Genomic DNA, 13,090 nt, shown 5'->3' with positions numbered 1-13,090 from the left:
ATGTGTGTGTTATCTATAATATATAGTCATAGTGATAATATAGTCATAGTGATAATAATACAGCACGATAGATTATATATATATATAAATAAAATCTATCGTGCTGTATTATTATCACTATGACTATTTCCCCGTGGCTAAGGAAGCCTTCTATGCAGAGACACCTCCCTCCCTCCCTCCCTCCCGAAGGAGGCGCCTGGGCGGGGCTTATCCTGTGACGTCACCCGGGAACGAACGTCAGTAGCAGCAGGGCCGCTTTCAAGATGGAGGGCGGAAGTAGGCGCTGACCCGGAAGTGTTCTTTTCCGAGGGTGAACAAAATGGCGTGGAGCTGCTGTTCTCGTGTGTGGGTCAGGCAGGAGTTGTGGGGGAGCCGAACCCGAGGGCGCAGGTAAGGGCAAGGCGGCGATGACGTGGCTGTGGAGGGAGAGAGGCACCGGGCGCCCCTCCGTTGCCTGCAGGGCTTTCCCATAGAGCCACTTTGGCTGCGTCCATACTGGAGAAATAACCCGGTTTGGCACAGCTTTTACTTGTTGCCTGGCTTTTTGCTATGGAATTCTGGGAGTTGGAGTTTGTTGTGGGCCCAGAGCGGCACACATCCCCCCCCCCATGTAAGCTGTTGTCATAAGGAGCTTAAGTAGTGAGTCTTGCAAGCTGTTGGCCCAGAAATAATTGTTCTGTGTCCCAGATGAGAAGAGCAAATGCTTTTTGAAGTGCTTTGATGGGGGTAATTGAGTTACCTAGATAGTAATATTTTTAATAATAATATTTATTTGTGTTCCGCTTTTTCACAAAGGAATCAAACTGGATTCCAACAGCATAAATAAAACATCAGACAATTAAAAATTACAATTTCAAAAACCTCCCCCAATCATAAAAACAGTGACCAACCCATAAAAAGAGATTAAACATCCAAATTTAAAACTGTCCAATAGATGAGCTTGAATCATTCTTGTAGCTTATTGCATCAAAATATTCTGAAGTTGCCAGTTAATAGCAGAATTGCATCACAGTGTCAATTTCACTGTGGTTCTGAAGGGTTCAGCTATTTTTAGATAAGTATTAATCTTACTTTAGCTGGATGATTTTACTGAAATCTATGTAAAAGGTTTATTGTTCAACCACTGGGAAAGAAAAGATATAAATGAACATAATGGGCCCAAACAGACAGGCCAAAATAAAGCTGCTTCGGGTCTCTTTGGATGTATGCTCTTTAAATGATGCATGAGTCCTAAGGACTGTAGTACAGCTTTGGCGCTACTTCTTGCCTCTTAAGATGTGTGTGTCATTTAAAGAGCATACCTCCAAAGAGACCCAAAGCAGCTTTACTTTGGCCTGTCTGTTCAGGACCAATGATACGCTGAAAAACAAATGGACAGAGGCAACATCGTGGAGTACTGTGAAGAAATGAACCTAGAAGATCCAGTTTGTTAGTGCCTTCATTGCTAAGAACTGTCAAGGCTGTACATCTGGAACTCATAATTGTAGTTTGAGCATCAGTTCCATCATGCCCAGAAGCAATGAAAGGCCCCCCTTTTCATCCCAACTGCCACTGCACTGTCCTGGAAGGGAGATAGGAAGAGGCAGTATCTGATGGATGTAATCCCCCTCCCACACTGTCTCCAAATTTCCAGGGGGAGCGGAATGGCTGTCTGCTATGACTCTTTGTCATAAAGTAAAGGAATCCTAGGATTTCAGAGGGGCTGAAATTATGCTTTTGAGTTATTATCTGAATAGGAAATTGCAGTTTCCTTTCAGCTATTAGTAAACATTTAAAATGGTCCAGGCCTCAGAGGGAAAGAAGAACTGCTGGACCTGATCCCCTTCCCCGCCATATTCCCTTCTCCTTTTGTGTCGTGTCTTTTTAGATTGTAAGCTTGAGGGCAGGGAACCGTCTTATTAAAAATAATAACAACTGTAAGCCGCTCTGAGAGCCTTTAGGGCTGAAGGGCGGGGTATAAATACTGTAAATAAATAAATAATAAAATAAATAATAAAATAAATAAAATGTATCTGTTTTGTGTTCACTTTTCTATTTCCCCCCATTTAGGTTTACTTTGTATCCATATGCACAACAGAAAAATGGGTTCAGAAGACCAGCACAGAAGAGTGATCCTCATAGGTCAAACTTGGAAGCTGGCGCTAAACCACAGAAAAGTGGTTTGTCTCCTGCAGTTCAGGACCCAGCCTTTCACAAATCTTCTCGTTCAGCGAAGAAGCTTGTGAAGCCATTCATCTTCACAGTCGGGGTAATTATTTGGCACATGTTTGTATGGATTTAACAAGTTGGTTTATTTCCATACATGGTAGACTTGAATGGGAAGTACAGCTATGAAAGAACCAGAAAAGATCCTGAAGAGTAAAGATATGAAACTGAACATAAAAGTTAAAAACATACAAGCCATTGTATTCCCCATCACCATGTACAGATGCCAGAGCTGGACAATAAAGGAAGCAGACAGAAGGAAAATCCAACTCATTTGAAATGTGGTGCTGGATAAAAGTACTTAGGATACTATGGACAGCCAAAAGGACAAGATGGGTCTTGGAACAGATCAAGTCAGAGATCTCTTTAGAAGCCAAGATGATTAAATTAAAGCTTCCATGCTTTGGCAATATAATGAGAAGGCATGGATCACCAGAAAAGAGAATCATGCTCAGAAAAGTAGAGGGTAGAAGGAGAGAATGGCTGCATGCCAGATGGATGGACTCAGTCAGGGGGCGCATGGGCATAGGCTCACAGGAAGTAAGTAGAGAAGTGAAAGATAGGGGTTCTTGGAGGTATTTCATCCACAGGGTCGCTATGAATCAAAATAGACTTGAGGGCAGGTAATAACGAAACAAAGGGATTTTGGCAGCCAGATCCATTGAAGCACCATGATTGATAAAGATATGTCTATAAGAGTTGTCTGATCTGTGGAACTGTTAAGGGCCCTGGGCCTTTGTATTATAGAGGTTCCATTATAATCCTCTAAAGACTGCATAAGCTTCAGTGGCTAAAACTGTTATCAGATATTCTTAGTATTGAAATTGTAACTTGGTTCATAATGATTGCTGTTCTGGCATAATTCAAATGTTGCCAGTATACACTTGTGTTCCCCCCCCCCTATTTTAATAAATGACGTATTCCCTGAAATATAAATTAAATATATTCTTAATGTTCTCTAGTTTTCAGGCTGTGCTTTTGGATCAGCTGCTATTTGGCAATATGAACATCTCAAAGCTAGGGTCCAGAACTATTTTGAAGATGCTCGAGCAGACTGGATGGACAGAATGCGCCCACAGAAAGGGCTGAACTTCAGAAGGCAGGTATAAGGAACTTATTCCAAATAGTAACAAAAATAAGCTTTCTTTCTTCTTACAATAGTGTAGTAAAACTCTGATATTCTACACTAATGAATTAAAGTAGAACTTTACCATTGAAGCAGTGAGGAAAACAACCCCTAGTGCAAATGTTCACTGAATTCGCCCCCCCCCCCCTTTTGTGTTTTAATATCTAGAGAACTATCTAGGGTATCTCAATGTTGTTCATATGTCTGAAAGCTTCATATGATGAAAAATATTTTTCATACGGTGAAAAATCAATGTATGTATAACACGTTCCTTATCAAGAGGAAAATTCTGTGTTTTATAATTGTGGGACATAGCATCATGAATAATATACTGTGTTTGACTGAATTGTAGCAAATTAATATTTGTAAGCATAGATGGAATTGGATACTGTAATTCACTATTGGAATACCAGCAGTACTGTATTATGTAGTACTGTACTATAATAATTTCTGGTGCATTTTATATACTAAGGTTCTCTGTTACGATTGTTCTTTTATTGGTAGTTGTAAATCATGGAAATTTTGGATTAGAACCAGATAAAAGCATGTGCGCACTCCAACATGCACACACAAGCGCACTCACACATACACCTGCAACTCACAGCTCTAACTGAATGAAAAATTTTCTCACTAGTTGATACTTCCATCAATTAAATAGCATTAGTCCAGATATGAACATAATTTAAGGCATTGCAGTTCCCAAACGAGGAAACTGAACAATTACAACAAAAGGTTTCTCACAAGGATTCTGTTCTGACAGCTTGGTGGTTTCATCTCAATTAGCCTATATATATCCTTGGGAAAAATGAGGTATTGGTTCTTTGTGATCACTTCTTCCTCTTCCTCTTCTTCCCATATCCTGAGTCTTTCTCCACAGTTAGACAGAGACTTGCTCAGGCACTATTTTGCGGATATATGTTGTAGGATTTTCCGGAGAGAGAGTGACGCTTCCATGATGGGAGACTCACGGGGAAGGACCACATTCCCTGTCTCAGTTTCTGGGTCTCAGCATCCCAACATAACACTGTGGCAATGACTTCATTTTTCTCATCCCGACCTCCAGTGATAAACAGTTTGTTGTTGCAAGGGGCCAATTCCACAACTTGCTCGTTCATGATTTAACTGTGTTATCAGGCACCCATGTGCTGTGAGTTGGGCTGTAAGGTATATTGCCCTCATTGCCCCACCTGGAATGGTAGAGAAGCAAATGATTTTCTCAATAATGTGTTGGTTCTCAATCAAACAAATTAGGCTTTGTCCAAAAGGTTAGTATCAGATTTCCTCTACCCACAACACAGAGGGCCATTATCAGATGAGTCTTGAACTGGGGGACTTCAGCACGGGCGGTTCGATTAACGTTATTTCGCTCAATACGATCATACCTCATTCGAATGGCCCAATCCGAACGCACGTGAATGCGCGAGATGCGAACTGATGCGTACTGGATCCTCTTTTTGGAGCGTGTTGGCCAGTGCGCTGATAAGGGGATGGCGATATCCTGGATTGGGGCTCTGTTTCGATCTCAGTGCGAATGGGTTGGTGTGGACTACCCAGTCCTGAATTCCATCGCAAGACCCCCAGATTCCAATTTTTACTTCCGGTGTGGGTCTTTCCTCTTGCCAGTTTCCAGGGAGCGGGGGGGGGGCGGCCCAAACCCGGCTTTTTTTTCGTTTTGCGCCATGAGAGGTGCGCAGCTGCCGCAGCTACAGCGCTAAGCAGCGGCGGCTCCCTTCTGCCCAGGGCTTGGGAGCCAGCCTAGGCTGCCATCCCAAGCCAGGGAAGAGGCGCGGGGGCCGCTGGATCAATCGCGGTTCCAGCAGCCCTCCTCCTCCTCCTCCCGGCTTGGGAGCCAGCCTAGGCTGCATCCAAGCAGGGAAGAGGCGCGGGGGCCGCTGGAATCGCTGGGTTCCAGCAAGCCTCCTCCTCCTCCTCCCGGCTTGGAGCCAGCCTAGGCTGCCCTCTCAAGCCGGGAGGAGAAGAGGAGGCCGTTGGAACGGCGGCGATCGCTGCGATTTCTCAGCGGCCCCGCACCTGTTCCCTGCCAAGCCCTGGGCAGAAGGGAGCCGCCGCTGCTTAGCTGTAGCTGCGCAGCTGCGCACCTCTCTTGCGGCAAAAGAAAAAAAAAGCCGCGGTTTGGGCGCCCGTGAGGAAGCTGCCTCTCTTTTTATCCGCCATCCCTCACCACTCACACACACCCCCCACCACACACACACACACACGTAGAAACCGGGCATTGCTAATTGTTTGCAGGGAAGGTCATGGTAACATTAAAACCAAGCAGGAATGTAGAGAGGAACAGTAATGGGCAACGTTGTATCGCGATGTTAATGTGCATGAGCTGGCTCTCCAGCTGTTTACCGGGCTGTGTCATGACGGGACCTCCCCTTTTCACCCCGAAGCGTTTAAGGTCGCCAACCCATGCCGGGCACCACTGAGCATGGTGCGCGGCGCCGGCCGATACGAATCGCCCAATCCTCATGTTGAGCGCCGGTGTGTGACTATACATTCTGCACTGAATACACTGTCGCGCGAATGCGTATTGGCCAATTTGAATCCTGCCAATTCGTAGGGGCTCCCAGGTATGATCGTATTGAGCCGAAAATAACGTTAATTCGAACCGCCCCAGTGCCTGAAGTCCCCCAGTTCAAGCCTCATCTGATAATGGCCAAAGAAAGGTGAGCCCCATTAGTCTGAAGCAAATTACTGATGGATAATGTATCAGTAATAAAATTTATTTGGTCTTTGACCATGTATAGCGATGTTGTATAAGTACAGAGAAGTTAGGAGAAAGGGGTTTAAGTGTTTAAATGATTTTATTAATAAGCTAAACATTCCACTACTAACTGCATTGAAAAGGATTTTTTTTGACGGTTTTAATTGAAATTAAAATGCATTAAAGTTTATGTTAACAAACTTGTACTAAAACCACCTACAGAATGAAGCTGGAAAAATTATTTTACTTCCCCCAACCTCCATCCCTCTTCATATCTTGAATTTGTGAAAAGGAGGGAATGGCTGCATGAAATTTTTGTAAAAACCCCATTTCTCATTCATTTCGCCATAGCCTTTTACTTGCTTTCCCTTTCTCCTATCCACTGATTTCCACATTGATCCAGAAAAAAGGTCCTCGTTTACGAGTTTCACCGATGTTTCCTATTCATGATAAGGTGCCTTTTATGCCCAGTGTTCAGTTTACAGTGTTACAGGAAGGCTAACTGAAGCAAAGGACCATCACTCTCCTTACCAAGCTGGCCCTCCCTGGGCATCCCAAGCCTATCAGACCACTGGACTTCCTCAATGGTCACAACCACCCTTCTGATGGCACCATCATTTTCTTCTTTCCCAATTTTTCAACAGTGTTTTCCTCGACTAAAAGGCTGATAAACTTTTTCCTTAGGCTAAGAGGTTTAAGCTAAAAATATGCTGGCTTTTTGGTCCCAATCCTTTTTTTCCCTTGCCCACTCACCATTGAGATGTGGTCCCTAAGTACTACTCTCAAATTTACTGGACACTCAAGCCTGAAAGTGGTTATCTGCCTTTGTTTTAAATTGTGGCTCGTTTTGGCAGACCTTGTTGTTGTTAAGGCCTTTCAAGCTGACTTCAACTTATTGGTGACCCTATGGTAGGTTTTTCTTGGCAGAGGTAGTTTGCCACTACCTCCCTCTAATGCTTGAAAGAGTGCAATTTGCCCCAGGTTGCTTAATTGGTTTTCTGGCTAAGCAGGGATTTGAAACCTGGTCTCCTGAAGTCCTAGGGTAACACCTAACACTACCAACACCACTCCAGCTCCTTCTGAGGAGAACATGTTATTATAAAAAAGGTACATCATCATATAATTTTTTATCGTTATTTTAAAAAACATGTCGTGAATGTTGACAAAATGTGATGGTCAAGAATCTCACAGACTCTTGACTTAATATAGCTCTCCTTGTCTTGAATTTCAAAATTCATCCAAAATTATCTACTTTGTATGTGAATATGAGCTTACCAAATTTTGGACACCTCTATAATAACATGTATCCATAAAGGATCATAAGATCATAACAACATAAGAAGGGCAATATCAAATCAGACCAAAGGCCTATCTAGAACAGCATCTTGTTCCTTCAGTGGGGAGCCAATTGCCCTCTTGGGAGAAGCCACAAGAAGGACAGAAAGGCAAGAGCTCCTCCCCATCATGCTCTCCAGCAAGTGATATACTGTACAGACACACACTGTTCAAGTACTGGGAGAGCATGTATCCCTCAGATCGTCAGTGATAGCCCCCATCCCACCACTCCCAATTTAACCAATTTAAACCAATTCCATTAAAAAATGTCCCAGTTGATGGTTGGCAATACATTTTGTGCTAGAATATTCCCACAGTTAAGTATTTAATGCTTGTTATTATACAATAAACCTGATATTCACCCCATTTGTAAGAGAGCCCACTTCACCACCTAGTACCATGATGACTGCCGTAGCATATTGCCAGCACCAGTGTGTGCCAACTGCTGTTATAAAGAATTCCTCTCATGTGCACACATTGGACCGTGATTAAGTTACCCTTTTTTAAACAGTATTCCCAGTGATGGTCCCTCCACACAAAATGCAAATTTAATTTATAGACTGGCACTAAGGAGCCTGGGGCCTTCCAGAGTTGCCAGCGACTCCAGTTCCATCAGCTTCCCACCTAAGAAATTTTTCAGATTGGGAAAAAAAGCTGGGAAATAAAAAGGCATACCCTCCCGACATAATCACACAACGTGCTGGATGCAGATTGAAATTTTCAAAAAACATCACGCTCATCCAGGCCTTATCCAATAAAAGATCCAGGAATGCTTCCAGCAACAAAACCATTTACTCCACGGCTTTTTCCCCTGTCTGAAATCTCCATGGAGTTGCCTAATAATAGGGGCAAGGGGAGCAGTAGTGCACAAACACTGGAAGGGTGCAGGTTCCTCAGCCCTGGAACCTGGTTGGCAAGAAGCAATTCTTTATTAAATCACTTCATGATTAATGGTTCTTTAACGAGGCTAAATGGCCATCTGCGGGGATGCTTTGATTTGGATTTCCTGCATGGCAGGGGGTTGGACTGGATGGCCCTTGCGGTCTCTTCCAACTCATGATTCTATGATTCTATATCCTTCAAGGAAAATTCTAGTGCTACAGTTCAGGCAGAGAAAAATTATATTTGTACTGGAGAATGAATTTTTTACTTACCAGACAACGTCAGATATGGTCCATGAAAACTTGTAGCATTGACACATTTGCTTCAACAGGCATGGGGGCTTTTAAAAGCTCCAGTTGTTCATGCTGGGTCATAAACTGTGTTTTATCAGTGGCCAGTTTCCCATTGGTCCTGCCTCCAATCACATAGAGTTTCCTCTTCGTCTAGCTGGCTGCCCCAAATGAGCTCACGCTGATCGTGAGAGGAGCTGCCTATATTAATTCCAGCAAAACAAAATCATGGAACATAGCTCATGATTAATCTTATTTCCTTTACACTGTGTGTATGTACACGTGTCTGTGTAACAGCCCCCTGTTTATGTCACTCCTGAATGAATGTACACAGAGAGCAGGCTGGGAAGAAATAATCGAGAGACAAAGGAAGCAATGGGATACTCAACTGAATTTAAGACGGAGGTAAAAGGTTAAGATAGAGAATTGGTTTCACCAGCAAGATTACAATTACTGAGTATTTGAGAGAAATGATGAGAACTCAGGCCAGGGTCTTAGGGTTAATATATGTAATGTTAAATGCATCCTATGCAATGTAGGATCACTTTTAAAACTTCAAGTAAGCCCTGTAGCCCAATCAGATCAGGAACTATTACAGGAAAATGCACAGATTTAAACCTCTCCTTCGCTTTCAGTTTTTATTTCAAATCCTCTCCATGGGCTAGAAAATGGTGGTGAGAGGCTTTCCAGTGGCACATAGGGGATTCTCCTCATTTTATGCCTCACAATGTGTGTTTGTCCAAATAACTTGTGGGGGAGATAAAGTGTCTGCACTTGCACAGAACTGTCTGATCTGAATAGGCCCTCTTACTAGCTGAAGGTAAAAAGAAACTGATGCTAAACTACAATAGGTATTATAAAGCAGGGTGTCGTTTAGCTCTCAGTTAAAAATCAGAAGAGAAGGAATGTTTTCAATATTAAGAAGCAAATGCCCTCAAGACATTTTTTGCACCGCTAAAAAACCCCGGCTTACCTTTCTCGTTTGAATCCTCTTATGGGATGCAGCCAGGTCTTATCACTCGCATTTAGCACACGATGCCTGTCTCCTGCCTAAAACCCTCCTCAACCCCGGTTCCCAACCATGCTCAACAGGCTGATTTGCAAACTGGGAAAGCTCCCAGCTCTTCAATCAGCCAGTTGAGCACAGCTGGGACGCTGAGATTTAGGCGGGGTGGTGGGAGTGGCATTGGTGGTCAAAATGCAAGCAATAATTACCCAGCTCTAGTTCTTCGCCATAATAATACCATAGAACTGTGCAGTGCGAATAGGACTTGGGGATATCATCTCCTTAATAACTATGATAGGATAGGCCAAGAATAGAATTAGTATGGTACAAGAGCATTCAGTGATGAAGTAGATTTGAAGATGGACTACCCTTCATTCCAGACCAAGAATTCACTAATGAGATTATCAGGCTGGGGAAAACCACGAAGTCAAAGGCATACTCCAGGAAAAAAATCACAAATCATTCATGGAAAAGTCCTGAGAATGGTTTTTTGGGTTAAGTCCTGAATGGTTTGTTGGTTTAGTCCTGAAAATCTTCAGCACAATTACATGACTTGCCAGGAGTATACCTTTTTTCTTCCCCGTTTTCCTCGTCTCCATAATCGCCTATGCCACCCGTGTATGAAATGCTCTCTCTATTATTAAGCTTGAGTGGGTGCGAGTAGATCACTGAAGGGCACACAATGTGACATAATGTGACAGCAATGTGAACGTAAATATGACAAACATCACACACATTAATTAAGAAGTTCTGATTGGAATAGATCCACTACCAAGGGCAAAGGGTTAAAGAATCTACTTGTGTTTCACCAGAGTCCCAATCTGATAGGCCTCCAAGCATTTAAGTTTTTATAGTTGAAGAAGCACTCATTCACACAGTTTAGTGGACATAATATGAAGAGTGAATTGACAAAAATAGAAGCAATTGTTCAAGAAAAAAGAGCAGAATCTTGTCAATATTCAGTAGTGGTTGATGCCATGGGAAAAATTCCTCTGCAGAAACACAAAAGTAAAGGGGAATGTAAACAAGTGAAGGGGAAAGACCTAAAATAGAATCCTAGAGAAGTTTCTTAAGATGAGGAAAGAGAACATTTTCTAGAGAAGAAAATGATTGTGTTTTTAAATGAAAGGTGAGTTTTCATCACAATATCTATATTTCTCTCAGTTTTAATTGAGGACGCACACACCAGTTTGTACCATGGGCTATTAATCATCAGAGGTGACAAGGCACTATTAAGTTATAACTGTGTTCTTTCTGCAATCCCTGGTCCAGGGATTTAATGCTCAGTTGACAGTTGATAAACAGTACCTGGGAATTGAGTATGAAGTACAATACAACACAAGAGTTTTCAGATGGAGAAAAAATTGGGAGTAAAATCGTGCCAATCGTTCTGAGATTTTTCAGACACCATTGCCCACTCCATCCAGGACTATCTGGTGAAGCATCCAGAGTGCTCCAACAACAAACCATTTATTCCAGGCTTTTTCCCCTGTTCTGAAAAATCTCCACTGAGTGGCAGTATGAAGACACACCCAACTAAAGGTGGTGGCAGTTTTGGGAGTTGCAACGCCAGTACCCTGGTGAGAACAAACTGTTGATACCCAGAGAAAGGATCTGAAGCTGATGTAAAGTTCAAAAGGGGGAAAATTTAATTTAAAGGACAAAAAATAAAGGTTTTCCTCCCCCAGCCTTAAATAAAAGATACTTTCCAGTTCAGCATCTTCTGGATGTCATCTTTCTGGGTCTGAGTTGTTTGGGCTCTCCTCACTCAATAGAGCTGGTGCAGGGTCTTTCTCGCTCCTGAATTCCTCTATTTTCTTGCTGATGGTAACTAATTTGGCTATGAATGTGTTGTAAGAAATGCCCTTTCCGGTTTGTCTGGGCCTGCTTGCTCTCAGCAAGGTCTGCTCCCCAACTATAAAAACCTCTAGCTACAGCAGAGCATGTTGGGAAAGGGCAAACCAAACCTGGAAATAATGCAGGGGAAACTACAGCTCCTCCCACAAACTAATATAGTACATGACTTTTCTACACTAAACAATCTAAGGCCTGAAACCAATGTGAAAGAAAAATGCAGGGGAAAGTTAATCAGCCCTGGCAGGACATCACGGCAGGGAGTGACTTTTTGTCCCTCCATATTTTGGGGAACAGTCCACTATCACTGGCCTTACTGAGGTGGATTTATATGAGTTGTAGACCATAAATGTGGCTCCCTAAATACACACACACCACCCACACACACACACCACAGGCATATATATATATACAAAAGAAAGAAATACTTTTATAATATGATTTTTTAGAAATATGATCCCATTTTCACCTTAATTTTCTATTCTGATAAAAATATAATATTTCAAGGAATCATGGGTGCTAGATAAATCAACTAAGAGTTAATGTCTGTGATGTAGGTACCTTTAACAACAGCCCTTGTCATATCAGCTGTAGTTACTATACTATTAAGGGGTTGGAGAGGGTTTGTGTTCTCTCTTCCTCATCTCACTCTCCTGGACCTGGCTGTCTCAGTGCCTAGGATGAATAAACTTACTGCTCCTACATGAAGATGGACTCTGTGTGGATTCTTATAAGATTGGATTCCAACAGCAGACATCACATGTCCAGAAATAATAAGTCTACCTGATAAAAACTGCAAAAACTGTAATTTGTAGGCTTAAGTCTGTGTTGGCTCGCCATGGAATACCAAGAATAGTGGTGAGTGATAACATGCCATTTGCTAGTCAAGAATTTAAAACATTTGCTAAGAATGGGGGGTTTTGAACAATGCTTTTAGTAGCCGGATTATGCACAATCTAATGGTAGGCAGAACGAGCAATTCAGTCTATCAAACAGCTTATGAACAAAGTAAAGAAGGCTGGTGGGGATTACATCTAGCATTGTTGGAATATCGCAATCACCAGTGCAACAGGGTTGTCATATTCGCCCGCACAAATGTTGATGGGCAGGATGTTGAGAAGTAAACGTCCCATAACAACTGGTTTATTATGCCCTAAGATCCCGTTAATGTGCATCAGGAATCTACAAAGAGTTCAACAAAGACAAAAAACATTTTATGATCGCACGCTAGATCACTTCAACCTTACAAGAGGGAGATGCAGTTTGGATGCAATCTAATGACCACAAGGAAAGATGGCTTCCCTGCCACAGTGATAGAAGTGTAAACAACCACGGTCATACCAAATAAAGACTCTTAATGTAGGATATATCGGCGTAATAGACGCCAATTAAGAAAACGATGCCAGAAATTTATCAGAGACAGAAGTGTAAGACCAGATGCATTAACCAATGGATATGGTGGGAGGGATATCATTATTCTGAGAATATGATGAGGTGGAAACATCACACAACGATAGGCAACCAACATATAATAACTCAATGAGTAGACCAGTGTTTAGGCCAGAGAGATGTTACTCCTTGAAAATGCACCTTGGCCCTAAGGGTGGCTTTTTATGATTTGTGTAAGTTAGGCACTGAGAAAATAGTCTTCTCTTGTATTAGTTTCTACTTATGTTTTT

At 42.4% G+C, this 13,090-nt stretch overlaps 1 protein-coding gene and 1 pseudogene across 1 annotated transcript; one reads left to right on the top strand and one right to left on the bottom strand.

Annotated features, from left to right (window-relative positions):
* Positions 1 to 235: 235 nt before the first annotated feature.
* On the top strand, positions 236 to 3,873 carry LOC121926446 (presenilins-associated rhomboid-like protein, mitochondrial). The gene is made up of 3 exons (XM_042459435.1): positions 236 to 390; positions 2,050 to 2,248; positions 3,168 to 3,873. The coding sequence occupies exons 1-3, from the start codon at positions 320 to 322 to the stop codon at positions 3,312 to 3,314; spliced, it is 417 nt and encodes a 138-aa protein (XP_042315369.1). The 5' UTR covers positions 236 to 319; the 3' UTR covers positions 3,315 to 3,873.
* A 335-nt stretch (positions 3,874 to 4,208) lies between these two features.
* LOC121925941 overlaps positions 4,209 to 13,090 on the bottom strand; it is a 28,237-nt pseudogene continuing 19,355 nt past the window's right edge.

The sequence above is a fragment of the Sceloporus undulatus genome, chromosome 3 (assembly GCF_019175285.1).
Source record: "Sceloporus undulatus isolate JIND9_A2432 ecotype Alabama chromosome 3, SceUnd_v1.1, whole genome shotgun sequence".
Classification (NCBI taxonomy): Eukaryota; Metazoa; Chordata; class Lepidosauria; order Squamata; family Phrynosomatidae; genus Sceloporus; species Sceloporus undulatus.
Note: the sequence above shows the minus strand (reverse complement) of the source record. Positions and strands in the feature narration are given on the sequence as shown.

Bases quoted from the DNA above. Each gene is read 5' to 3' on its own strand.
- LOC121926446 (XM_042459435.1), top strand. From the start codon at position 320: ATGGCGTGGAGCTGCTGTTCTCGTGTGTGGGTCAGGCAGGAGTTGTGG. The intron at 391-2,049 runs GTAAGGGCAAGG...CCCCCCATTTAG, and splicing joins AGCCGAACCCGAGGGCGCAG to GTTTACTTTGTATCCATATG. The intron at 2,249-3,167 runs GTAATTATTTGG...AATGTTCTCTAG, and splicing joins CATTCATCTTCACAGTCGGG to TTTTCAGGCTGTGCTTTTGG.